Below are 24,325 nucleotides of genomic sequence, written 5' to 3' on the forward strand. Positions count from 1 at the left end.
TAGGCGTGTTACCTTCACCTGACTGGCTAGAGTAAATGTACAAGAATCCAAATTGTAAATTTCCTGACAGAGAATCTTTGGGGGCTGTTCACTTTTGTGTGTTACCTTTTTAATATGGTAGGGTTTAAATAGACTTGTGACACACACAAAAAAATGAGATAAAACATTTATGAAAGCTCGTTGCCCAGCGTTGTGCATTGCTTGAGAAAAACATTTTAAAAACATGACTAAAAATAAACTTTTCACAACGTTCTTAGATTAACTGTGTCGATTATGTGGTCTTATCTGATCTTATTATCTGTGGCCTGCCTGTGTCTGGAAGAGGAGTACCACTCTGGTTCCTTAGAACTTGCTAAAAGGGTTATTTTAGATTATTGTTGTTTTTTTTACCCTAATGATGCCAAAAAAGCCACCATTTATTTACAACACAGGAAATCATTCCTGTACAACTCCTCCATCTAATACACAGTACACACTGCAATAGTTACACCCTTTTGCACATGCTCTACAGTAAAATAACAAATGACAAAGTTTCACAGGTTACAGTTAAATGTCAATCATATACATTTCACCTCTGTAATATTCTTGATATTTATAATTGAGCAATTTTGTATATACTCGTGCTATTTGTAAACTTTGTAATATATTGTATTATTTAATTAGTTTAGTCTGTTACTGTTATTGTCTTGGAGCAACTGTAACCCACATAATTTCCTTAGGGATTATTAAAGTATTCTGATTCTGATTATCATTTCTTTAACTAGCCTTCAGGAATAGTTCTCCAGGCTTCTTGATGGACTTTCAAAGCCATTTTGTTTGATCCCACACTGCTTCAATTCACTGCTTCAAGGTTGAGGTTTGGGCTCTGTGGAAGCCAGTCCATTACTGATAGTGTTCCACTGTGTGTTTTCTATACACGTATGCTTTTACTGCATCAGCAGTGTGTTCGGGATCATGCAGAAAAATGAAGATGCTGCCAATCAGATGTAATGTGTGCCACAAGGCTCAGTTTGCAGGCCTTGATTGTTTTTGTTATACCTGCTCTCTCTTCAGCACATTTTGAATGCTTTTAAGGACATTCCTTATCACTGTTATGCAGATGACATTCTGTTAAATACCTCTTAAGCCCCAATGTGTTTCTAAGTTACAGAGATCGCATAGGTGCATAGACTCTTTTAGAAGCTTGATGACTGACAATTTTATCCAACTTATTGAAGAAAAACATGAATCCTTGTTTGTGCCCCTGGCAGATTTGTGTCTAAAATATTGGAAACTATGCCACATTTATTAAATCTTTTATTAGGAACCTTGGGGTAACTTTTGATGCAGCTTTCACTTTAGATGTTCACATTAAATCTCTGGTTCACTCTTCAATAGTGTCATGCTCTAAGTTGGAAATTAATATCTTGCATTTATATCATTGCATCTGAATGATAGGAATTCCTTGTTCTGTTGGTTTAACAAAGCTTCTTTGTACGCCACTGCAAAAGTGTTAGAAGTACCGACACGTCACACTGTTACCAATTTAGTTATGTGTTGAGTGTTTCATGGACAAACATTAGTCTAGATCAGTAAACTTCCATACATCCATACATCTTTAGCAAGTTCTAGACATCATGTGATCAGGGTGAGTACTAAAGGAGACAGAGTTTTTGCAGCAGTGGTGCTCAGACTCTCCCACTGAGCCTGAGATCCTCCAGACTCTGTGGTATTCATTAAAAAGCAGTTAAAAACTCACTTTTTTAGACTTGCTGTAACTTGGTTACATTTTTGTCTTCATGTTTTGATTATTTTGTTGTTATATTTATCTTAAAATAATATTTTTCTTACTATACAAAATATAATGAGCTGTTGGCTCAAGACTTTTGCACAGGACTATATACATTCAGATTTAGTTGTGTTAGGCTAAAAGTCCCCAAAAACAAATATATTTAAACAAAATAACATTTAAAAGCTGAAGCCAGCAGATATATTTGTTCATAAATGACATAAAAGTTCCATTTGATTAATGTTTTTGATTAGATTTCTTAGATCAGTTGCACCTGTGTCTAAATTTCCGGAAAACCTTTGCACCCCTGCATCGCTTTGTGTGACTATGCAAATATGCCTAGTGCATTGTTTTGGTTTTCCCCAGCAGCTGTTTAAATCTGTTAACACACAAAAACCCAGCGAACACAGTGAGAAATTAGACTCGTCAAAGAGCCAGTAAAGTGTTTCAGTGTTTTGGTTCAGGTTTATATTTATGATTAAATGCTAGATGTAATTGTTCGTAACGAGATTCGTTGAACTACATATGAACGTTTACGTTAAAATGAAAAAAAAAGAAAAAAAAAAGAAAACCTCACGCACACACAAAAAAACACTTCCTTCCCGTCACGATTTTCCTCGTTGATTTTCACCAATCAGAATGCAGCTTGATTGCTGCTCACCCAATGGGAAGCCAGGAAGCTCATACTGTCCGTGTGATTCCACAGAAGGAAGCGTTACCAAACACTTTAACAAAGTTTTAAGGTAAGTTTGAGCCGAGTTTGTCAAAGTGTTACTTCACGGTGAATCAAAGGACCTCCTAGGCAGAAACTAGGCGTGTGGGCTTCCCGAGGCTTTGGGCCGCTTCAGCGGCGTGGCTGCTCGTAGCTTTACGGTAGCTCTATCTATTCTGCGTGACATTTCTCACAGTAACCTCCATCCCTTTCAGTATAAGGTACTGACATTTTAAAACGGAATAGCTATCTTTGCGGTGTTCTGACTCAAACCAATGCAGCTGTCAAACTGTTATGAAGGTAATCAGCTAGCTCACCTGTACGTACGGGTCGCATAGCAACCACGTCCCCTAGTTTTAAGTTGGACAACAGTTATAGCTTTGACATTAAAGTTACATAGTCTATAATTTGAGTAAACTCTGGGTGTGTTTTCTGTTGTTTCTGTAAGGCTTAATTTATGATGAGTTTATAAACTGTAATCGAAGGTTTTGTTGTTACTTTAAGCTAGGAAACATAGCAATGTAATAAAATATCCTCAGATAGCAACATTTGTTAATGTTTTTGCTTATAATTCAGTGGATCTCGAACTTTTTCTGGCTTGCCTGACTTTAGAAGTCAAAGCTAAAGCTGTAATCGTGATGTACGTATTTATTATACACTTAACTGCGACTTTATTGGATATACCTGTTCTTAACACAGATTTCTAATCAGCCAATCACATGGCCTTGTTGATGCTAGAGGCGAATGGGCAGACTGCTTTGAGCTCATAGGAAATTAACGGCAACTGAAATAACCACTAGTTACAACAAAGGTATGCAGGAGAGCATCTATGAAAACATAGCACATCCAACTTGGAAGCAAATAGGCTGCAGCTGCACAAGACCATACCAGCAGCAGAGGGCACAGCGAGTGCCACCCTAGCTACAGTTCACAGGGGCTCAACAAACCTGAACAATAGAAGATCGGGGGGAAAAAACATTGCCTGGTCTGATGAGTCTTGTTTTCTGCTCCAACATTCAGATGGTAGGGTCAGAATTTGACATAAAAGCATGGATCCATGGCTCAGGCTGCTGGTGTAGGAACCATTATTTTAAGTCAGCTTCATTCCACATGTTTACCCAGGTCATCCATACTCTACTTATAGTGGAAGTGCTAGTCATATTCGATGTACAGGGGGATAAATAACTTATTCACAACTAGCCTCCTGTTGTTAATGTAACTTTGAGTTAGTTCAGATGTGCTAAATGTCGTTTTCAGAGATGAACCTCTCACACATTGCGTTGGATGTGTCTCCCTAATTAGAATGTTCTAACTTGAAACACAAGAGCCATGCTGAAGAGGGTTTTCTGATACCATGGCAGCCCAAAATTAAAAGGAATCTAAGGCTAAATTGAAAAATAAATTGATAACTGTTTTAAAGACACTGGAAATAATGTGATCTGATCTTCTAAGTCAAAATAAGATAAAAACAAAATCTGAATAAACTGAAAACATTTTCGTGTCCTTTATGAACAGCTAGATAACAAACAGTGAAGGTGGAAAATAACAAATGAACTCTTGAAATTAGTAACTGAAACAGCCGCCTTCAGCAGCCGCGACCTCCGTCAGATGCTTCCTGTAGCAGTTTTTAGAGGCATTCATGATGAAGAGGAGGAATTTCAGATTGTGTTTGGTGTGTTATTAGTCATTGTGTGCTTTTTTCCATATAATATTTTGCTGGGAATCAATTCAGAAACCTCGGATATTCCAGAGGAGTTAAATGTTTTTTCTTGCCCCTTAATTCATTACTTACAGTTTACAAACTGTTTATAAACTTGCCTGAGCAAAAATAGACTGTAAACAAAGTTTATGGTTAACTGAAATGGTTTTGGAAGACCTGCCAAGTTAAGGTGATCAAAAACACAAGTTACTTTTTATGCGTCTGCATGCAAAACGTGCTCCTCTTATTCATACTGACTGTAAAGAGGAGCCTTCCCAACATGTAAGGCCTCAGGTTTTCCAAACTTCTGCTGAGGAAAATTTGTCCTCTCTAACCAGCAGTTCACTGAAGAAACAAGTCAAACTGAACTTGAAACTTAAAAACACTGTAACCTTGGAAAAACCGACTTGATTTAATCACAGAATGCTGAAGCTTCGGATGATGAATGACCACGAAGGCTCTGATTTTGCCACCCACTTCTCACGAGCTGAAACCTCTGAATTTTGACAGAGTCAGTTCATTTTTATATCTCTGGATGGTCAGATCACACTGTTACTGTTAAAACTACTTTAAGGATCTTTCGGATATGAGGAATCAATATTTCTAGCTTTAGCTGTTTTCCATCAATATTCAGTTGTGTAAATAGCACCTAGTACATCCTCTGGAAACTGGGCTTTTCTCTTTGACGAGCAAACCTCTGATCTTTGATACAGTGACTACAGATAAAGGTCGCATGCTTCACCACATCATTCATTTGTGTGAAAAAGTAATTACGCTCTCAGCCACAGAAGCTTGTGTTGTCCACCTGGTGTTTCACATTGGGTTGCAAATCTTTGACCTCTCTTCCTTCATGTCCATCAATTGAAAGATGTTTGAGGGTTTTCCTGCATGTAACAAGTGTTATCTTCACAGGAACGATAACCCTCCCTTTCCTGCCTCTGAGGTCTTCCTTTGTGGATTTGTCGGTGTGCTGAGGATTATTATCATGGGAGGAGATTTGGGGTTTAATATGTTGCCAAAGAACACCACAGCATACAGAATGGACATGCCAAGGATTTAACTACTGGTTGTTGACCACTTGAGTCACAGATGCTCCCCCCCAGGCTGACATAACCATGTAGGGATGGTCTTTTCCTGACAATAAAGACCTTTTTCTTGCATGACTCCCACACAGGTGTGGCAGACACATGCAACAGAGTTACCTTCAGACCCTGTGATCACATTTTTCAAGGTTTTTTTAGACCAAAAAAAAGAAAAAAGAAGAATTTGTGGTCATTTTAAATCTCTTGCCAGACTTGACATCAGATAAATGATATATGGCATGGCGTCACCATGTAGTTGGCATGTTTTGTTTTCTAACAGAGAGCTTTACTAAAAACGCTAGAAGTGTAACTTAATGCTGTGTGGTCATAAGGATATGATCATTATAGGGATGATTAAACAAATTATTAGCCCTCAGTGTCAGTTATTCTTATATTTATGTATGGATTGAAGCGAGTAGATGTTAAAAAGCTACATTTATAATTGAAAATGATCATTTGCAAACTTAGTCAGGGGGAATTATGAAATGTTTTCTGCTTATGCTTTTCAAATGTGAGGACTTTCCATTTTTACCCTTTTATGTCATCTGAATTTATTGTTCGTATTTTTTTGGACTGGACAAAATGAGCCACTTTTGAATTCGTTTGATTCATGCTTCTGAATCAAATTTTTTTTTTGTTACCCAAACAAGCTCTCCAGGGAATACTAGAGGTTGGCTTTTGGCAGCAAAGGATGAATTTTATATTTTAAGCTCCCGATGATCACTTAATCCTCATCCAGCTGCTAAACTAATCTCACAGTATACTTCCAGTGTACCAGTTGATAGGATAGCAAATAATTACATACTGCCTAAGTCGTTTCCTGTACACCTAGCCGCCAAGCATACTGTGATTCAGTAAAATGCGAGGACGTGCACCTAATCCAGCTCAGAGGTTCCTCTTTCCCTGCAGAGCGCTCCTAGTCAGGATGCATAGAGACAGCACCAGCAGGTTTCAGCGGTTCATCCAGGGCACAGGAGTCAGGGGCTGGAGTGGGGGAGGGGAGGGATGAGATTAAACATGTTTTTATGTAATGAGGGTTTCAGAAGGGAGCTGGGGTAAAAAAGGTGGAGTGAGGCCAGAAACATGGTGGATGTATTTTGGCTGCCGTGGGTCGGGCGGTTAAGTCAGCAGAGGTGATACGGTTTATTATCCCATCACTCTGAGCGAACACGATTAGAAACTGAATCTCCTGCTTCAGATAAAATGAGACGTAGAATTAATGACCACTGATCAAAAATTTAGAGCCTGAATTTGAGATGACGTACGTCTCTCACCACATGTTTTTATTACCTGCTGACGGTGGAGGAACAGTGATTTACACTGGGTTCAAACCTCCTGCTGTACTGGGGCCTTTCTGTGGAGTTTCATATTTCCTACATCTTCATGGGTTTCCTCTGCATGCTCCGGTTTCACCACACAGTCCAAAGACATGTGTGTTTGAGTAATAGTTGTTTTTGCCCCTTAGTCGTAAAAGGCTGATGGGGTATTTTCATTATCCTGCTGAGCGAGTGGTTGGGGGACGTGGACGCCCAAGTTTGTTGGGCGATAATGTGATAACTCGAGAACGAAGCAATGGTCTGATACAGCTGGTGTATCTATTAACTCATTCACTGCCAGCCATTTTCAAATGGCTGGCAGTGAAACACAACAAGACTTGCACCACATTTTTGTCTCACTGCGCAATCCCTTACGTGCGCAAACCCTGCACCCCCTTGCAGGTCTACATTTACTGCTGGTGGGCTTCAGTTCAACTTACGTTGACTGCCATTGGCGTCTATAGACGTCAATGGCAGTGAATGAGTTAAAAATCTCAGGTGAGTTTGAATCTCATTGACCGTGATCTCAAAGTTAGAGGTCAGTTTTGAAATTGAAAGCTTGAAATTTAAACAGGTGCATCTGCTAGGAGGCTGAGCTGCTGCTGTCAGTATTTTTTTAATTATCTGTGAGTAAGTGTGGATGTCCGTCTCCAAATATTAGCCCTGTGATGGATCGATCCAGGGTTCACCTTGCCTCTTACCTTGAACCAGTTAAAAAAAAATCTATATCCAAAAATGTAGTTAAATGTTTAAATAACACAACAAAACCCAGAAACATTACATTTAAGACAAGAGAAATACGAGAAAAGGAGAAAATCCTCAAATTTAACAAACAAGCAAACCTACAAACAGGTGATAGAGTAGGGCTCACTGTCTTATTTGTTATGCTAGTGCAAGAAATTGAATATCATTCATGTAATTGAATTTAAAAAAGTAAACTTCCATGTATTCTGTATTCATTACACAAAGCATATTATTTCAAGACTTGTTTTTGATTAAATTCAGTTGATTATGGTTTGTAGCTCATGTAGTGGAATATTGTAGAATATTTAATTTGGATTTCACAGTATATTTACACTCTGTTAACCACGTGGTCAAGCACAATCATTAGGAAAAATGCTGAGTTGACAGTTGTCCAGTCGATCATCAACACCCTCCTCACGGAGGATAAGCCATAGAGAGTCATTGCTGTATTGAAGCATATAAATAGAAAGTTGACTGGAAGAATGAAGAGTATTGTAAAATTTGCACCACAATGACAGAAGACTTGAGAGGATTGCAGAGGGGAAAAAAGTGGATTGAAGAACTTGAGAGAATTTCACAAGGAGTGGACAGAGCCTGGTGTCAGTGCATCAAGAGCCACCACATACAGACGTCTTCAGCCGAAAGTAAAACTTGCATTTGATTTGGAAATCAAGGTCCTGGATATGTGAGAAAGAGTGGAGAATCCAACGTGTTTGAAGTCCAGTGTGAAGTTTCCACAGTCTGTGACAATTTAGGGTGCCATTTCATCTGCTGCTGCTGGTGGTGGTCAACACAGTCGTCTACCAGGAGACTTTAGAGCACTTTATCAATCCATCTGCTAACAACCTTTATAGTGATGTCAATTTCCTTTCCCAGCACCACTTAGGACCTGTCCACAGCGATAAAACTACCACCAAATGGTTTGCTGGCAATGTTTTCACCCTGCTACATTTACCAGCCAACTCACTTGACCCTAACTCCCACCGCAAGAAATCTACAAAGTGGACGAGAAATACCCAAAACCAAAACACAGACAAGCTGAAGGCCACAATCAAAGCAACCTAGGCTTCAGTAACACCTCAGCAGTGCTACAAGCTGATCGGTTTCATGCCACTAATTACTGCACTTAAGTGCAGTAATTAGTGGCAAAGGAGCTCAAACCAAGTATCAAGTGTATAAACATGCGGATGTTTCCTTTGTAAATCCTTTTTTATTCCCATTGATCTCGGCAAATATTCTACTAATCTCAGATACTTGATTTCATGAGCCGTACATTAAAATCAATGAAGTTAAAGCAAAAACAAAGCTTGAAATATTTCACTTTATATTTGATGAATATACAATATATGAAAGTGTACCTTTCTGCATTAATTGTCTCAAGTAGTGTTCAGAGAATGGCGGACAAGACTGTGGATGGAGGTCAATGGACGGGATGCGCAGTCATGTTTCTGCAGTCGCTGTGTCCCGGTGTGAACCTGCTTTCTCTCTACAAAGACCCACAGGGAAAGTTCATCATTTTCAAAGTCATCAAGCTGACACTTACAGGTGAGCCCTCGGTTAGGCATTTCTCATACTGCATGCTCATTAAAATAGAAAAAACCTCTTGTAGGGTTTACCTTGATTAATCATAGTCTTCCACTGTTAAGACTCTGCTGGAGGCCTGGGTACATTTGAGATCCTAAAGGTCCATGACGCGGATCCCTTCCTGGGGGTGGAGGTGAAGTTTGTGAATGTGGCAGCATGTCATCAGTTCCTGGAGAGCTACAGCTCTGGAGCGGTGAGACAGTATCTCTGCCAGCACGCCTGCCGGCTGCTCGCTCTGTCCCAGGAGTTAACTGTGGAAACCCAGCTCAAGGCAGGCACTCATACTCTGGATCGGTGTCTGGACAAGCTGGATCTTTGCCTACAGCACATCCACCTGTCACAGGTAAGGTTGATGTTCCTGTTAAACTGTTCTCCAGTGATTTTAAAGAGGCAAAAAGATTTTAAAAGTAGATCTCATTTCACCTCACCGTGCCTGACACTGGCCGATTTCTAATGGGATTTTTTCTTGCAAGGTAATTTAGCTGCAATGTGAAACCTTTTCACAAAGATTCACACAAGCAGGTTTGTCATAATCATACCTGTTCCTGAAAGCTAACAGCCACACTCTCTCAGTGACAGTTCAGCCTGATCACTCGTTAGAGTTCCACACAGCCAACTTTTGGGAGCAGTTGAGCTTAAGGAGAGGGAGACAAGACAAAAGACACACTGTGGAAGAGAGCCAGAGATTTAATAATAACTAATGATTAAATGCAGAGAGGTGTCAAAACATACAGTGAGTGAAAAGAGACCAGAATGAGGAACACTGCATCACAGGAAGCCCCCAGCAGTCTAAACCTATTGCAACATAACTAAGAGGGCATTCAGGGATCACCTGATCCAACCCTAGCTATTTGCTTTACCAAAAAGGAAAGTTCTAACCCTAATCTTAAAAGTAGAGAGGGTTTCTGTCTCCTGAATCCAAACTGGGAGGCTGAAGGCTCTGCCTCCCATTCTACTTTTAAATACTCTGGGAATCGCAAGTAAGCCTGCTGTCTGAGAGCAAAGTGCTCTAATGCGGTACTATGAGGTCATTAACATGGGGGCTGATTATTCAAGACCTTGTATGTGAGGAGCAGGATTTTAAATTTGATTCTACCAGAGAGCCAAAGAAGAGAAGCCAATATGGGAAATATCCTCTCTCTTTCTAGTTCCTGTGAGTACTTGCTCTGCAGGATTTTGGATCCACTGAAAATGTAACCGCAAAATTTAGCATTTTGAAACAAATAATCTCCTGTTTCTGCCAAATTTAAGCCATTGCCCTTTATTGTAGTCACTATGGCCTTCGGAGAGTGTGCCCACTTTGACGTTCTCATTTATTTTTATTCTGAGTGATTTCTGCCATTTTGTGCCTTTCAGCCGGAGCGCCTGCGCGATGAGGAGATCGATGAGCTCGAGCAGCAGCTGCAGAGTCAGGCCCGCGGTCCTGCCTCACAGTCCGTCACCATCATGCAGGAAGAGTCTCCCGTTCCCAGCAACTGCTTCAAGTTTCAGAACAGAGTGTTTGGTGAGTCGAGACTGTCCTTGTTACTAGTCGTGTGTGTGGTGTGCTGTCCACAGTACATTATTTAGATATTCTCTGTAATTTAACTATCGGGGATTGTCGTTCATTTACAAATGGTGGGCTTACTGCCATCTCCTCGTTCTCCTCATGTGTCTGCAAAAACAAATTCAAGAAGCTGACAGAACTTTGTTGATTGACTTTTTTTTTCTCGACAGCACATGAATTCAATACTATTTCAGCTGACTCCCTAATCCAGCCAGTCAGTGGGAAGAGATTAATGCCTGCAGCTAATGTGTTTGGTTTTCATACTTGGACTGATTTCATATTGGGTCAACTAAAATTTGAATTAATAAAAATGCAGGAGATTTGGTGGCTGCCAAACAACTGAAATTAAACACCCAGTGACACATTAAGGCTCTCCTGGGGTTTGTAAATTGATGTTGGTGGTCTTGATGGGAAAAAAGGAAAGTGTGAAAGTACAACAGCAGGGATTTTTGTTAATGAACTGACTGCTCTTTATTAATTGCACCTGATTTTTCAGTACTTTTGATCATGCAAGTGCACAACTTTAAAGCTGCTCTGATCAGTTTTTTCCATATGAACAATGAGATTACACAGCTCTGTGATCACAGGCTATTCGCTGACTTTGCCTGTTTGTTGTTTGGTGCTTAGCAAGTAGTGTTTGCTGCTTGAGACCAGCTGCTTGCTGAAGCAGTGAGCCAGAAAACCAAACCAGTGAACTTAAAGGTGCTAAGTGCGATGTGCACTTCAGGAGGTAGTGAAGACATAAAGCTTAAGCTAAGTTAAGATGAACTTTAGACTTGTTAGGACATTGGTCAGCTGGGTAGCACTGTTGCCTCACAGTGAGAAGTCCTGGGTTCAAATCCACCGGTCCATCTCTCCAGATAGCCTGGAGAGGTATCCTATCACTGTCCCCATCTGGCTGAAAATTACTCATTACAGCTGTTTTATAATCTTAAAGCACATGAAACGAATGAATATGCAGAATCTGCAGCTACAGCTGGCAAAAGGACAGTGCAGTATTAAAGTATGAAAGTCCTGTCGGTGTACATTAAAATTAAACAGTGTGGGGGTGCATCCACTTGAGCTTTTTTCCAGCCGTATGCAATCGGAGCTCTATGTATGTAGAAAAGGGATTTATTAAATGTCCACAGGGAGGTCATACAAGTTCAGGGGTCTTAAACGTTTGCTGGGTGTACCACCAGCAGTGTCATGATACATGACTGGCAGATGCTCTGCCTCTCTTCTAGCCTCACAACTGGATGAGCCCTTCTTGTTGACTCTTTGCTCCTGCTTTTAAAAGTGGACCAACATGGCTAAATTTCACTTACCTAATTAGAAACATGGTTTACATGTTTCGAAAAAATCTGAAGCTTGAAAATAAATGTGGTTAATTTTACAGATGTTTACAGGAGTTTCCAGAGGTGCTGAGTGTCCCTTATGTGTGGCCCTTTATATAAAACAGCAGCCAAACTGACATCAACACTAAATGAGAAGCAAGGAATTAATAATGCATCATGTACACAAGTCCTATTGGTGTTTAAGTTTGGGTTGAAAGCTGCAGCCTTTAGCTTTTCTCATAGTCATACACTCATAGTGGGGGATGACTGGACATCAGCGGAGAATGTAACACTGCTGGTCTGAGGATTCAGGTGTGCACTTACTCCTGGAAAACGACAGCATTAGTATGAAATACTGTAGTTTTGATTATATGACTATTTAGTTTGCTGTACTAGAGTCAGGTACTATTATTTGCTTAGAGCTCCCTCCCAAGGTGCTCTCACCTGGACATTTTTAGAAAAGCATTTGGAGTTATCAGCTGAAAAGAAACACTACATCAGAAGAGTCAAATGTGTGATTGAAGCAGCCTGCTAAAGACTCTCAGTAAATTCTTTTAAAACTCAAATTTTTCGATAAATTGAAATGTGATTCTTCACGTAGTGATGCTGGGATTACTACGCGGGAGTGGAAAAGTTTGGGAAGTGAAAATGTATTTGTAGATTTTGAAAAGTTGTGACTTTCTAAATCCACAGGCTTCCCACCACCATTCAAAAAAAAAATGCACATTAGGTTTATTGGTGATTCTAAGTTGCCCATTGGTGTGAATGAGATTGGGAATAGTTGAGAGACAAGTGGCCTGTCCAGGGGGCACCCTGCCTCCACCCTGTGACAGCTGGGATTGGCTCCATTGTCTCTGCAGCCGTGAATTGGATAAGCAGTTAAAAAGGTGGATTGATGGACTCTGTTTATGTGGAAACATGGAGAGACGCATAGATTATTTTTGTCATCTGGTGTATAAATACATTTCTTATTAAATGAACAGTGTTTTTTTTTTAAAGAAAGTGCTCATTTCTGTTGTCTGGCTGTTTTTTTTTTTTTTTTTTTTTTTTTTTAGTGGAGTGGGATGATGGGTGTCTTTCATTTAGCTTTATGGTTCCAGCTATTATTAAAATCTTGACTCTCGCTCAGGTTTTTATACCTCAGAGATGGAAACATTTGAGGAGTGTTTTTTTTATTTTATTTTTTTATATATACATTATTGTGTAATGGTTTTAGAGTTCGACTCACTGTCACCCGTGAACTAATAGGAGTTTCGACACCCCTGCCCTAAGTTCTTCTGTGAGAGCTTGCTGTTTACATCTGTTTGTAAAACACTGTTTATGTAATCGTACTTGATTGCGGTTTACATTAATGCTTTCCCTTCATCTTTATCCTGTGGCCCCGTCAGAGGACCGAATGCTGACAGCGGCAGATGTGCAGAGCTTTTCTAACGGAGTTGGCCGTCAGTGGAAGCACGTAGGGAGGGCCTTGGGGAAGAACTGCCGCGCTCTGAAGGGCCCGGCAATAGACAACCTGGCCTACGAGTACGAGAGAGAAGGGCTGTATGAGCAAGCCTATCAGCTTCTCAGCCGCTTCATCCAGGCGGAGGGGAGGGCGGCCAAGCTGAGCCGACTGGTCAAAGCACTGGAGGACTGCAAACTCACGAGCCTGGCTGAAAATATTCTGGACCCGCAGCCGCGAGAGTAACTCTGAGTCTCAGCTGTGAAAACAGAGAAGGGGGGCGGAGTCCTCTCTGTGCAAGGAGCAGCAACTTTGTCCTCCCTGCTTATGTTATACACACAGTGTGTTTGTTCTTCACATCTGTCATCGACAGCATCCCGTCCTTCAAATCATCCCCCGTGTGTGCGTGCGTGTAGGAGTGTGTGTGGGAGTGTGTGCGTATATTGAATGATTCACGTCTTTGCTTTTCAATTATTAGTATTATTGATAATTGTTTTAATTTAGTTGAATGATCTGTCATCACTTTTTAAAAAATGCTGTCATGAGTTTAATGCACTGTTTAAACCGTTGTCATCATGTTTCTCCTTTTAAAGTCTATTTACAGATGGAACCTGTTGGGTCTTCTTTCTAATGAGTGCGAGACTGTTTTTTTTCTCCTACAAAATGGGTGCATTCAAATTAAATGATTGAGGAACAAAAAAAAAAAAAAGACAAAAAAACAAGCTTCATGTTTCTGTTTGATGCATTAGTGTAATTAAACCTGAAAACACCATTTTGTCAAAAGTCCCTCAGGTATAATTTAGTGTTAATCCGCCCTCCCTCTCCACCAGCGCTGGCTGTCACTCACACACGTGCACATGATTGAACTGCTGATGCTGAACGTCTGTGTGTGTGTGTGTGTGTCATTGCTTGAGTCATGATGTGGGCGCTTCAGGGCAGATCTGAGGTAGGTGTGTGTGTTTTATCTCAGCTTGGCTGTCAAAGATGGATGGAGCTTCTACAGGTTGAGCTCCTGTGCTGGTTTCATTCAGGGTCCACTGTAAAAGAGCCCCTCCCCTACTTTTTTTTTTTTTTTAACTTGACCATCCATCCAGATGTGATGTGTGGATTAGACGTGTTTATCACACACACACACACACACACACACACACACACACACACACACACACACACACACTAATGTGATACAGACCCTTCAAATAGACATACATAGTGTCCTAAGTTAAACACACACGTCCCTGCTGCTCCAACTGCTGGTGATAGCTAGGCTGTGTCCTCAGTAATATTTTTGGGAATTTTGTGGGTTTATGGAGTACAGAGACGTTTACGCCCGCACTGACATGATGTGGCATATGTTGATTTAAGCTGACACTGATATTGTTAATACCATCAAGTGATTTAAATGATATGACTTTTAGGCCTGATGGAGGTTAAAAGATGAATTCAAGAAAACATTTAGATCATAATGATGGAGAATAAAATTCCATCCATTCGCTTCCGCTTATCCTTTTCAGGGTCGCGGGGGGCGCTGGAGCCTATCCCAGCTGTCATAGGGCGAGAGGCGGGGTACACCCGGGACAGGTTGCCGGTCTGTCGCAGAGCCAACACATAGGGACAGACAACCATTCACACTCACATTCACACCTAGTGACAATTTGGATTATCCAATTAACCTATCCCCACAAGTTGCATGTCTTTGGACGGTGGGAGGAAGCCGGAGTACCCGGAGAGAACCCACGCAAACACGGGGAGAACATGCAAACTCCGCACAGAAAGACCCCGGACTGATGGTGGAATTGAACTCAGGACCTTCTTGCTGTGCGGCAACAGTGCTAACCACCGTGGATTAATAAAATTAATCCACATAATGTTTTGTGGGTTGGGGTCAGCAGGTGAACAGGTGTGACAACAGGTCAGCCAGTTTGGATACACATGTTCTTTTTTTTTTTGTGGAGCTAAGCCGATGGGATATGTGCAGGATGTGGTTTGGTTGTGTGTTGTCGAAATCAGCAAAGACTTACCTGAAAGAGACTTCATCTGAATGGCTGTGTATGTTTGTCCCAAACCTATAAACAGGCACATGCAAAAAGAAAGTTTTTACAGGACTCTATGTCGTTCTGTGAAAAAAAGAAGTAGCTACATCCCTTCTGCTTTCCTGGGAAGCAGTTTGCTGGTCTGGAGCAATCAGTTGTCCAGGTGTGGATGTCTTCAACCTCAATTTGGAGCTTTTAAGTATTTCTTTGAACTGTTGTTTTTCCAGGGAGGAATGATTGTGTAGAATACATCTTTAATAACTTACAAAACAAGAATTTGGTGCTGAGAATGAGCCACAATCATACAGATTCAAATATGTACAAACACTGACTTAAAACTTTAAATAGGTGGTGCTAAAGGTTCTACAATGTCTTAAAAACTGACAACACCACCGTTCATTCCCCTTAGTGATTATGATTAACTACAACTGGTTGTTTTTCTTTGCTGGCAAAAGGATTTGTTTAACAGCACTCATTGGACTGACCAGTACTCCAAGGAAAGACCTAGGAACTCAATGAAGCTCTAAGAAGGAGACTTGTAGATTCACACAAGTTAGGAAGGTCTCTTGGAGCCAGTTTTAAAGAACTTCAGATTGCAAGATCATCAGTTCAAACTATTGTACATAAGTACAAGTTATTCTGATATGTCCTCACTTTACCAAAATCTGGCAGAAGACTCAACCTGTCACCCTCAGATGAGAGGAAATTGTTTAGGATGTTCAGGAACAAGCTGGGAGCCACAACGCCTGCCATGAACTGAAAACTTCTGTAACAACAGGGTCTCTGTCCACAGTGAAGCCAGTCACGGACTGAAAGGGTGCTGACCAAGAAAAAAAAGTCCATGCTCTGATCACAAGAGGTATGTTTGGAGGAGGTGAGGCTTTCACTGTAGAACACTGTTCCATCTGTCAGCATGGTGATGGCAGCATCGTGTTTTGGGGCTGTTTTGCTGCCACTGGTACTGGTACATTTCACAAAATAAATGGAATAATGAAAAAGGCGATTACCTCCAAAATGTTCAACTGCACCTCAAGGACAGCAGCTAGACAGTTGAAACTTGGACACAATTGATAAAGCAGGCTAGCATTAAATTTCTGGAATAGTTTTTCCAAAGCCTTGACCTCAACCCTACTTAAAATTTGTGGATTATGCTGAAAACTCAGGTCCATACCAGGACACCATATTAATTCAAATGAACTCTACCAATTCTGCTAAGGATAATGGCTGAGTATACAGACAGAATTATGCCAAAAGTTTGTTGTTGGCTACTAAAAGCGTCTGGTTGCAACTTGCTAAGAGACATTAAAGCAATTATTGGGGTGTATATTCGCCAAATTAGTGTTTTAAAGTAATTAAAGATGTATCCTGTACAATTACTCCACCCTAGAAAAAGAACAGTTACAAAAACAGTAATTAAAAGCCCCATATTACAGTGACATTTGTACCTATGATGAGTGGATGTAAACTTTTGACCACTTCCCTGTTTCTGAGAGGTTTTTTTTGTACCTTTCACCACATTAATTTGGGAATTTTTGTTCTTCACATTTTTCCTCATGAAGCTTTTAATGAGCTTAAGATCTTAAATGTAATATTTAAAAAACTTAAAGTGTTATATTTGCATTCGTAAACAGTTGTTTATGCTAGTGGTTATATGAGTGACTGCGATTGTGCTGCTTTACACCGTTACAGTTACCCAACGGCAGACGTTATATAGCATACCTGTGCATAGGATACACGGAATTTGTATTTAACTCCTAAAACGTTATTTAAAAATCACTGTAGTACTTTTACACAGTAAACTCGCTCGCCGGGATCACAAGGTCAGGCCTATTTATGCTGTTGACATAATCGCACGTCATGCTTGTCCCAGGGAATAGACGGTGACCGCGCTGGGGCATTTTAACGTTCCCACCGCTGCACGATTTCCACTAATGCCACGAGACACGGGGGCGACGTTTGCCATTTAAACGGCTCTTTCGTTTGAATAATCTTTCATCGGACGTGATTAGAGCTCGGCTGCTCTGACGTCAGCCAGATTGTCCGCGTTAGGTGAGTCTCGCGCAGCTTTCCCTCCTCCTCCTCCCCTCCCTCATCCTCTAGCGCCCCTCCTGCCTGCTTTCGTGAAAAAAAAAAAAAAGATACGATGAAATCGCTCGCGCTCGCTGCCATCATCACCATCAGCGCCGCCCTGTAGAGCGAGAGAAAAAGAGAGAGAGCGCGCGCTCGAGACCCCCCCTCCCCACCTAACAACAACCCCAACCCCGCAGGCTCGAGCACAACGACCCCACCTCCCACCCCCCTTCTCAACCCCCTCTGATAGAGGGGACGGAGCCAGAGACTCACAGTCACGGAGAAAAGACCTTTTCGGGATCCCGGCTCCGTTTCGCCCTCAATCCGGGCCTAATGCTGTAGCAGACCGCGCGGGAGGAGAGCGCGAGCGAGACAACGCAGTGACAGAGAGTCGGCGAGGGACAGGGCGGACCGGGGAGACGACGGGATTGCTCATTCGCCTGGAAACATGGGATGTACGCTGAGCGCCGAGGAGCGCGCCGCTCTGGACCGGAGCAAGGCCATCGAGAAAAACCTGAAAGAGGACGGGATGGTCGCCGCAAAGGACGTCAAACTCCTCCTGCTCGGTAAGATCAGAGCCGCCCCGGCCGCGGGGCTTCGTCTCCTCGGCTCGGTCTACCTCTTTTGGTGGGACTGCATGGGGCGGAGGTGCTCTCCGTGGTACTGATTTCTTTGCCGGCTCTCACTCTTGCCCTCCTCCCCTCTTTACAGGCGGCGGAGAGTCCGGCAAAAGCACCATCGTCAAGCAGATGAAGTAAGTGTCCGTTAATTTTAATTTTTTCGGGGCCTTATTCCGACCCTCTTACACACATCGAGAGTGAAAGGCCTGAGATTGCGCCTGCCTCCCCTATATGGGCTAAGGCAGGTTGAGCCGCCATGTTTCGAGATGCCGTATAGCCCAGGAGGAGTGCCGGTGACTCGAGCACCTCCTGTAGACCGACAGTGAGGCTGCGGAGGCCACACCGGTGCGTCCCAGGGTGCTGTTCACCGCCGGGGTGCTGAAATGTAGTTAACGAGGCTTTGGCTTGACTACAGGGAGTGTGCGACTGGGGAGGTGTGGGTGTTGTTTCTCCGTATGCGAGTGTTTGTGCGTGCGCGCGCGCGCGTGTGTGAATTACAGTGAGGACTACAGGTCCATTAGTGAATACCTCTGCTTTTAATCTTAATGGCTTTAAGTGCCCGATATCGCCGGGAGTACTTTGCCCATAAAGCCGATTTACGCAGAAATATGGCTTCTAAAACAGCATCTAAACCTCCCCCTGTCTGAGCTAAATCACTCTTTGATGTTTTAAATCACAGTTGTCATCTCCTCTAACCCTCTTAGCTAAGTTTGTCGATGTTTTAGCATGAAAAAGCCATGCTGTTCTGCTTATTCTGTCCTGTGAAACATCTCTGTCTCCTTCCTGCAACTGCACCGACTGCGCCCTCCCTCTATGCCTCTTCCCTTCACCTCATTACCCTCCTTGCGGTCTCTGATTGCCCATAACTCACCACTCTTCCCTGAACTCCACACACTGGGCCAGATAGTGTTTACAAACACTTTCAGAGCTTCCTTCAGCCCAAGCAAGCAGCAGATGGATGGGTTTTTACTACACACACATACACACACACATCATGAGTAATAAAGTTTAGGTATTGGAGAGTTCAGGTTGCATGCCCTTATTTTGATTTGCCAACTCATCATCTTGCAGGTTGGTATTTAGGCAGTATTGCAATTTCACTCTAGCCAGTTTGTAAAAGAGAGGCAACAGGAAATGTTTGAAAAGCCTTAGTAGAGCCAGAAAAGTGCAGCACAGACACACACACCAGAGTAGATTTTCCACATGGACTGAGTGAATTAAACAAGGAGCAGCTTCATCGATAGATTGATGTAGCACTTGCCACAGCAGTCAGTTGCAGCTGCAGAAATGTCAGGCATGTCTATTTATATACATTTCCACTGTCACACTCTGTGATTGGTCTTTATTAGTAGCATATACCTTAAACTAGTGCTTTGAATTCTTAATAATTTCATAATTTTATAACAACTATCCACTTCCCTGTATCTCGTTTAGTCAGAATAGTTATTATTATGCAGGGTTTTTTTGTCACTATAAGCATTTTGTGCACACACACGTCCTTGTAGGATTGATCAATAGTCACAGTTATCTTAGAGCTTCACCAATTAGTTAATTGTCAGGAACTTATTCTGATGATTGAATGGTGCTTTTCTTTTATCCGTAATTGTATTTTGAGTATTTTCACTTTGGAAATACTCACTGCATGAGCGATTAATCGACGGGTATAATTCCTATCAGCTTTAGATGGCACCTCTGCTCCTGTTTCCCTCTGGGTTAATGTTTTATTTCACACGACTGTTAATTTTTATGATGGTGGTGGAGATTCAGGGCGTGAGGCTGATCTCCCTGCCGTGAAACATCTTTTCGTAATGTGCACTAATGAGATGAATATATTAAAACCGTCATCCCATATTTACCACCCCACCCCCCAAATCAAATATCAATTGCTGATGACAAGCGAGCGAACGGGGTGCCCGCTTTAAGGAGTGGATCGCGGGTCAGTTTTCAGGAGGATGCACCTGACATTTTATCGATCAAGCCAGGGGGTGAGGATGTCCTGATGGATGATTTAATGCTACCCGGATTATGGAGGAGTTTAACTGTGTGATTGATTGGTGCTCTCACTGATTCCACCCCATTTCCCATCATAAATTATAAATATCGCATTACTGCTCAATTACTGATCACAGACGGAGTGTGTGATCAATTTCTGCCTCATTATACACACTATACACACACTTAAAGATGGATTTAAGGCAGAGAACACGGGAGAGAGCATGATAAGACAGTAACCACCTCACACACATGCGCACACATCATGCGCATTAGCATACGGACTAGTCTGACTTTTCCCTCTTTTATATCTCTGTACTTGTGCAGGATTATCCATGAAGATGGCTTTTCTGGGGATGATGTGAAGCAGTACAAGCCTGTGGTCTACAGCAACACCATCCAGAGCTTGGCAGCCATCCTTCGAGCCATGGACTCACTGGGCATTGAGTTTGGAGACAAGGATCGAAAAGTTAGTCTTACCTTCACCCTTCAGCTCTTCAGAAGCTGCAATTTTAACAAAATAACCTCGAATTTTGGTCTCATGTAGTTCACAGCATCTTTGGGTTTTGATTTAAGGACTGGATGCAGCAGTTTTATCTAGTGTACTTTTCAACTTCTTTGTAGCATCCATTTAGAGGAACAGATGTGTATTTTGATTTATCATATTTAAAAAGCCCCATATATACAGCTCTGACAGATGATGAATAATAAATATACTGATATAATTTAGTTGCTCTTCCCTGATCTAATGAAATGTGCTCGTGCAGGCCGATGCTAAGCTGGTTTGTGATGTGGTCAGTCGTATGGAGGACACAGAGCCGTACTCTGCAGAGCTCCTCAGCGCTATGAAGCGTGTATGGGCTGACGCCGGGACTCAGGAGTGCTTCAACCGTGCTCGAGAATACCAGCTTAATGATTCGGCTAAATAGTGAGTCGAGCAAAGAGACTACAAAAGGAAAAAAAACAAACAAAAAATCCACCATTTTTATCCACTGCTTTTCCTGTCTTCCTTCATCAGCTATCTGGACAGTTTAGACCGAATTGGTGCGGCAGACTACCAGCCCACAGAGCAGGACATCCTGAGAACCCGTGTGAAGACCACTGGTATCGTCGAAACCCACTTCACCTTCAAAAACCTCCACTTCAGGTAGGAAGCCGCTCCTGCTCGAAGTTCAAAGGTTTTCTGCTCCTGCTCTGTATTGACACCCCCCGCCCTTTTCCAGGCTTTTTGACGTGGGAGGTCAGAGGTCAGAGAGGAAGAAATGGATCCACTGCTTCGAAGACGTGACGGCCATCATCTTCTGCGTCGCTCTGAGTGGGTACGACCAGGTGCTCCATGAAGATGAAACAACTGTAAGTGTGCCTGAATCCCTCCACTGACGCTAATCCAATAAAACTTAGAAGTCGTCCAATTAACTTGAAGATTTCTTGGCAAGTTTTTTTCGCCACGTGTTATATATTTGTATAAAAATATGTATTTATGCAATCTCTATTTGTCTCAGAGGTAGGCTGTACAGTCCACACATCACCTCATTCCATTCTTAGACTTTAAATTTTATGGAAAAAACACTTCTTATTCATTTATTTATCGTTTTCTTACTTTCTTCTTCAATATAAAATTGATACATACAGGTTTTTCCCCCCTGGCTTAATACTTTTGTTACCATACTTGACAGAACTCTATGCCTTTTCCTGTGACTTCCAACCGTTTCTAGTGAAAAAAAAAAAAAAAAATCAGACTAAGATGAGCAAAAGTGGTTAAAAAATGTGACAAGGCTGGTGATTTCTCTTTGTGTTTGGCTAAAACTGCTCTAAAAGGCCTCTGTGACGGAAAACCCCCACACATGCATATTTGGCAAGTGCCTCGGCTGAGTTAACAGGAATAATAATAATCCTGTAAAATGTGTGTTTGTTCTGTTTCATAACAAAAGCGATTAAACAATCATTAAAGCTGGGACTGCGATTTATTGTTTATCAGGGTTTTTCTGGGCTCAGACCGGGCCTGTGTCCAAGTAACAAAAGCAGTAAGAAACGATCTTTACTGAAGCGCTGCCGGCTTTCCTTTGGGCCTGTGTTTTATTAGACTCCCCTCATTGTTTTACTTGTTCTTTCCGCAGAACCGCATGCACGAATCACTCATGCTCTTCGATTCCATCTGCAACAACAAGTTCTTCATCGACACCTCCATCATCCTCTTCCTCAACAAGAAGGATCTGTTCGCTGAGAAGATAAAGAAGTCCCCGCTGACGATCTGTTTTCCAGAATACACAGGTGAGTCCCGAGCCCTCAGTCGGAGCGGCTTCCCGAGCAAAGCGACGCGCTTTAATCGCCCTCTGCTGTTTTCTCTCCAGGTGCTAACACTTACGAAGACGCTACTGCATATATTCAGGTTCAGTTTGAGAGTAAGAACCGCTCTCCAAACAAGGAGATCTACTGTCACCTGACCTGTGCCACAGACACGGGAAACATCCAGGTAGTGTTTGATGCCGTCACCGACATCATTATTGCAAACAACCTCAGAGGGTGTGGCTTATACTGAGGCCTGGCCAAGCACAGAGGTTGTCATGGAGTGTATGAGGTGTTAATAATGATAATTTTGATGATACTTAAACACATAAATATGTAATTCTACACGTCCAAACGGACCCAAAGAGCTGCCGTCAGACACCACACTGGATTATTGCCATGATTTGTTCCTCTTCCTCTTATTTTGATTTCAGTATAAAAAAAACCCGTTTTTGTCTTTTTTTTTTTTTCAAAATGTGTTTTTGAGCTGAATGTTTGCTGTTTCGTCTATGACCGTGTCAACAACCGGGAGGGTCAGAAGCGGCGGCACCAGGGGTTTATTCAGCCGGAGCTTGAAATGTAATGCGAGGAGCGTGCTCTTTTTTTTTTTTTTTTGGGTTAAGCACAACGTGGAATATTGTCCCCAGAATTTGTGGGCATTTTTGTTTTTAAGTGCAAGTCTCAAGGCTCGCGTCTTTGGACTGAATACAGCCTCTGGTGCGCCGTTTGAAGAGCTGCTGTTGTGTGTGGAGATGACGACGGGGATGTCAGGGAGGTGCTGTACTTGTGGCTGAGGGTTATGGATGGAAAAGAAGGAGGCTTATTTAAAGTTTCCTTCAGATGTGCACATGACGGAGTAGCCCCCCAGGCCTGTTCCACTCTCGGTTTTCTCTTTTACTTTAATCACGATTAGAAGAGAGGATCCCTCTGTTCAGAGTGGCTGCCCATCAGCACTGGCCTCCTGTAGCCTGAGGAAATACCTAACAGCCAATGATATCTCTTGAAAAAATATCGGTGCCAACCATCTGAGAACGACAGTTAGGGGAATAGCATCAGAAATCATAGCTCATTATATCGACTCTATTATTTAACCAACAGATATAACATTTTATTATCAGTGAATGATTTATTTATTTAAGCCTCACGCCCTACATGCCTCCTCCTACCTCCTGAAATCCCATGCCACCTTATTTATTTCCTGTCACAAAATAACTGGGGTGCACCGATTCCCGCCTTCGGTTCAGAGGGTAGAAATCAGCCCTCCGATGACATCTTGTTCTCCGTGTGGTGCGTGACCCTTCGATGTGAATCTGTGTAGAAATAGAAGACTGCACGGGGAGAACAATTTCATTTGAGGCAGCCTCTGTCTGGGGAGTCAAGTTTTTCTTCCCCCACTCCCTCCTCCTCCTCACCTCCCCTCCCCTGATCAGTGAGGAGGGAACCATTATCCCACCACTCCCCTCTCCTCTCCTTCTCTCCTCTTTCTTCTGTCATGTTTCTCTTTTCACAGAGAAGGAAAAAAACAAAACAAAAACAAACAAACCCAGCTCTCTATTTTCACCCATGCACCCAGAAATTCATCTTCCCACCCCTGTATACTCTCTAGCCATCACATATCAACCCTCATATCTCCATTTTCACCTTAAAAAAAAAAAAAAAAAAAAGCACCGTACTGTATATATATATTATGATTATACCAGATTTTTTTTCTTTTTTTTACTGTGAATGTTTTTGTGCTGCACCCCTCATCCTATTCAGTAGTTTATTGGTTGCTCTCATGTGGAATGTTTGTGCTGAGCCAATCGAATGTTGTGTTTACATTAAAGCCACACTTTTCCTAACTATCCCTGCGTTTGTCTGAGTCTGATTACACAGGACTGAAAGGAAAACAAAAAACGAGACCGTCACGGTTGCAACGCTGCTCAGGAAAAAACAAAAACAAAACTTTAAACAAACGCTGACCTGCTTTAATCTGTGCCGAGAACTAAGGTTAGACCGGGAAATTAGGCTGAACATTATGAGAGTGGACCACTTTTAATGCTTCATCGCCTGGTGAGCACAGCTTTGTATTTAGTGTCAGAAATATGTATAAAAGATTGGGAGCAGGTCCTGCGCA

General features: G+C 42.1%; 2 protein-coding genes across 4 annotated transcripts; both read left to right on the forward strand.

The window, feature by feature from the left end:
- The first annotated feature begins 2,130 nt into the window (after positions 1-2,130).
- tradd (tnfrsf1a-associated via death domain) lies at positions 2,131-13,818 on the forward strand. 3 transcript variants are annotated; one of them, XM_026169271.1, is made up of 5 exons: positions 2,131-2,511; positions 8,703-8,866; positions 8,968-9,248; positions 10,262-10,409; positions 13,156-13,818. In XM_026169271.1, the coding sequence occupies exons 1-5, from the start codon at positions 2,408-2,410 to the stop codon at positions 13,452-13,454; spliced, it is 996 nt and encodes a 331-aa protein (XP_026025056.1). In that variant the 5' UTR covers positions 2,131-2,407; the 3' UTR covers positions 13,455-13,818. The 3 variants fall into 3 exon arrangements, with proteins under 3 accessions (XP_026025056.1, XP_026025061.1, XP_026025068.1); XM_026169276.1 differs by having other exon boundaries at positions 8,706-8,866; XM_026169283.1 differs by lacking the exon at positions 2,131-2,511 and adding an exon at positions 2,518-2,701.
- A 3,695-nt stretch (positions 13,819-17,513) lies between these two features.
- On the forward strand, positions 17,514-24,053 carry gnao1b (guanine nucleotide binding protein (G protein), alpha activating activity polypeptide O, b). Its single transcript, XM_026169304.1, has 8 exons — positions 17,514-17,877; positions 18,023-18,065; positions 20,251-20,392; positions 20,691-20,851; positions 20,942-21,070; positions 21,147-21,276; positions 22,041-22,194; positions 22,275-24,053. Exons 1-8 carry the CDS (start codon positions 17,760-17,762, stop codon positions 22,460-22,462), a joined length of 1,065 nt encoding a protein of 354 aa, XP_026025089.1. The 5' UTR covers positions 17,514-17,759; the 3' UTR covers positions 22,463-24,053.
- Positions 24,054-24,325: the final 272 nt, after the last annotated feature.

This window comes from Astatotilapia calliptera, chromosome 1, assembly GCF_900246225.1.
Source record: "Astatotilapia calliptera chromosome 1, fAstCal1.2, whole genome shotgun sequence".
Lineage (NCBI taxonomy): Eukaryota > Metazoa > Chordata > Actinopteri > Cichliformes > Cichlidae > Astatotilapia > Astatotilapia calliptera.

Bases quoted from the DNA above. Each gene is read 5' to 3' on its own strand.
- tradd (XM_026169271.1), top strand. From the start codon at position 2,408: ATGCAGCTTGATTGCTGCTCACCCAATGGGAAGCCAGGAAGCTCATAC. The intron at 8,867-8,967 runs GTGAGCCCTCGG...TCCACTGTTAAG, and splicing joins CATCAAGCTGACACTTACAG to ACTCTGCTGGAGGCCTGGGT. The intron at 9,249-10,261 runs GTAAGGTTGATG...TGTGCCTTTCAG, and splicing joins AGCACATCCACCTGTCACAG to CCGGAGCGCCTGCGCGATGA.
- gnao1b (XM_026169304.1), top strand. From the start codon at position 17,760: ATGGGATGTACGCTGAGCGCCGAGGAGCGCGCCGCTCTGGACCGGAGC. The intron at 21,277-22,040 runs GTAAGTGTGCCT...TTCTTTCCGCAG, and splicing joins TCCATGAAGATGAAACAACT to AACCGCATGCACGAATCACT. The intron at 22,195-22,274 runs GTGAGTCCCGAG...TTTTCTCTCCAG, and splicing joins CTGTTTTCCAGAATACACAG to GTGCTAACACTTACGAAGAC.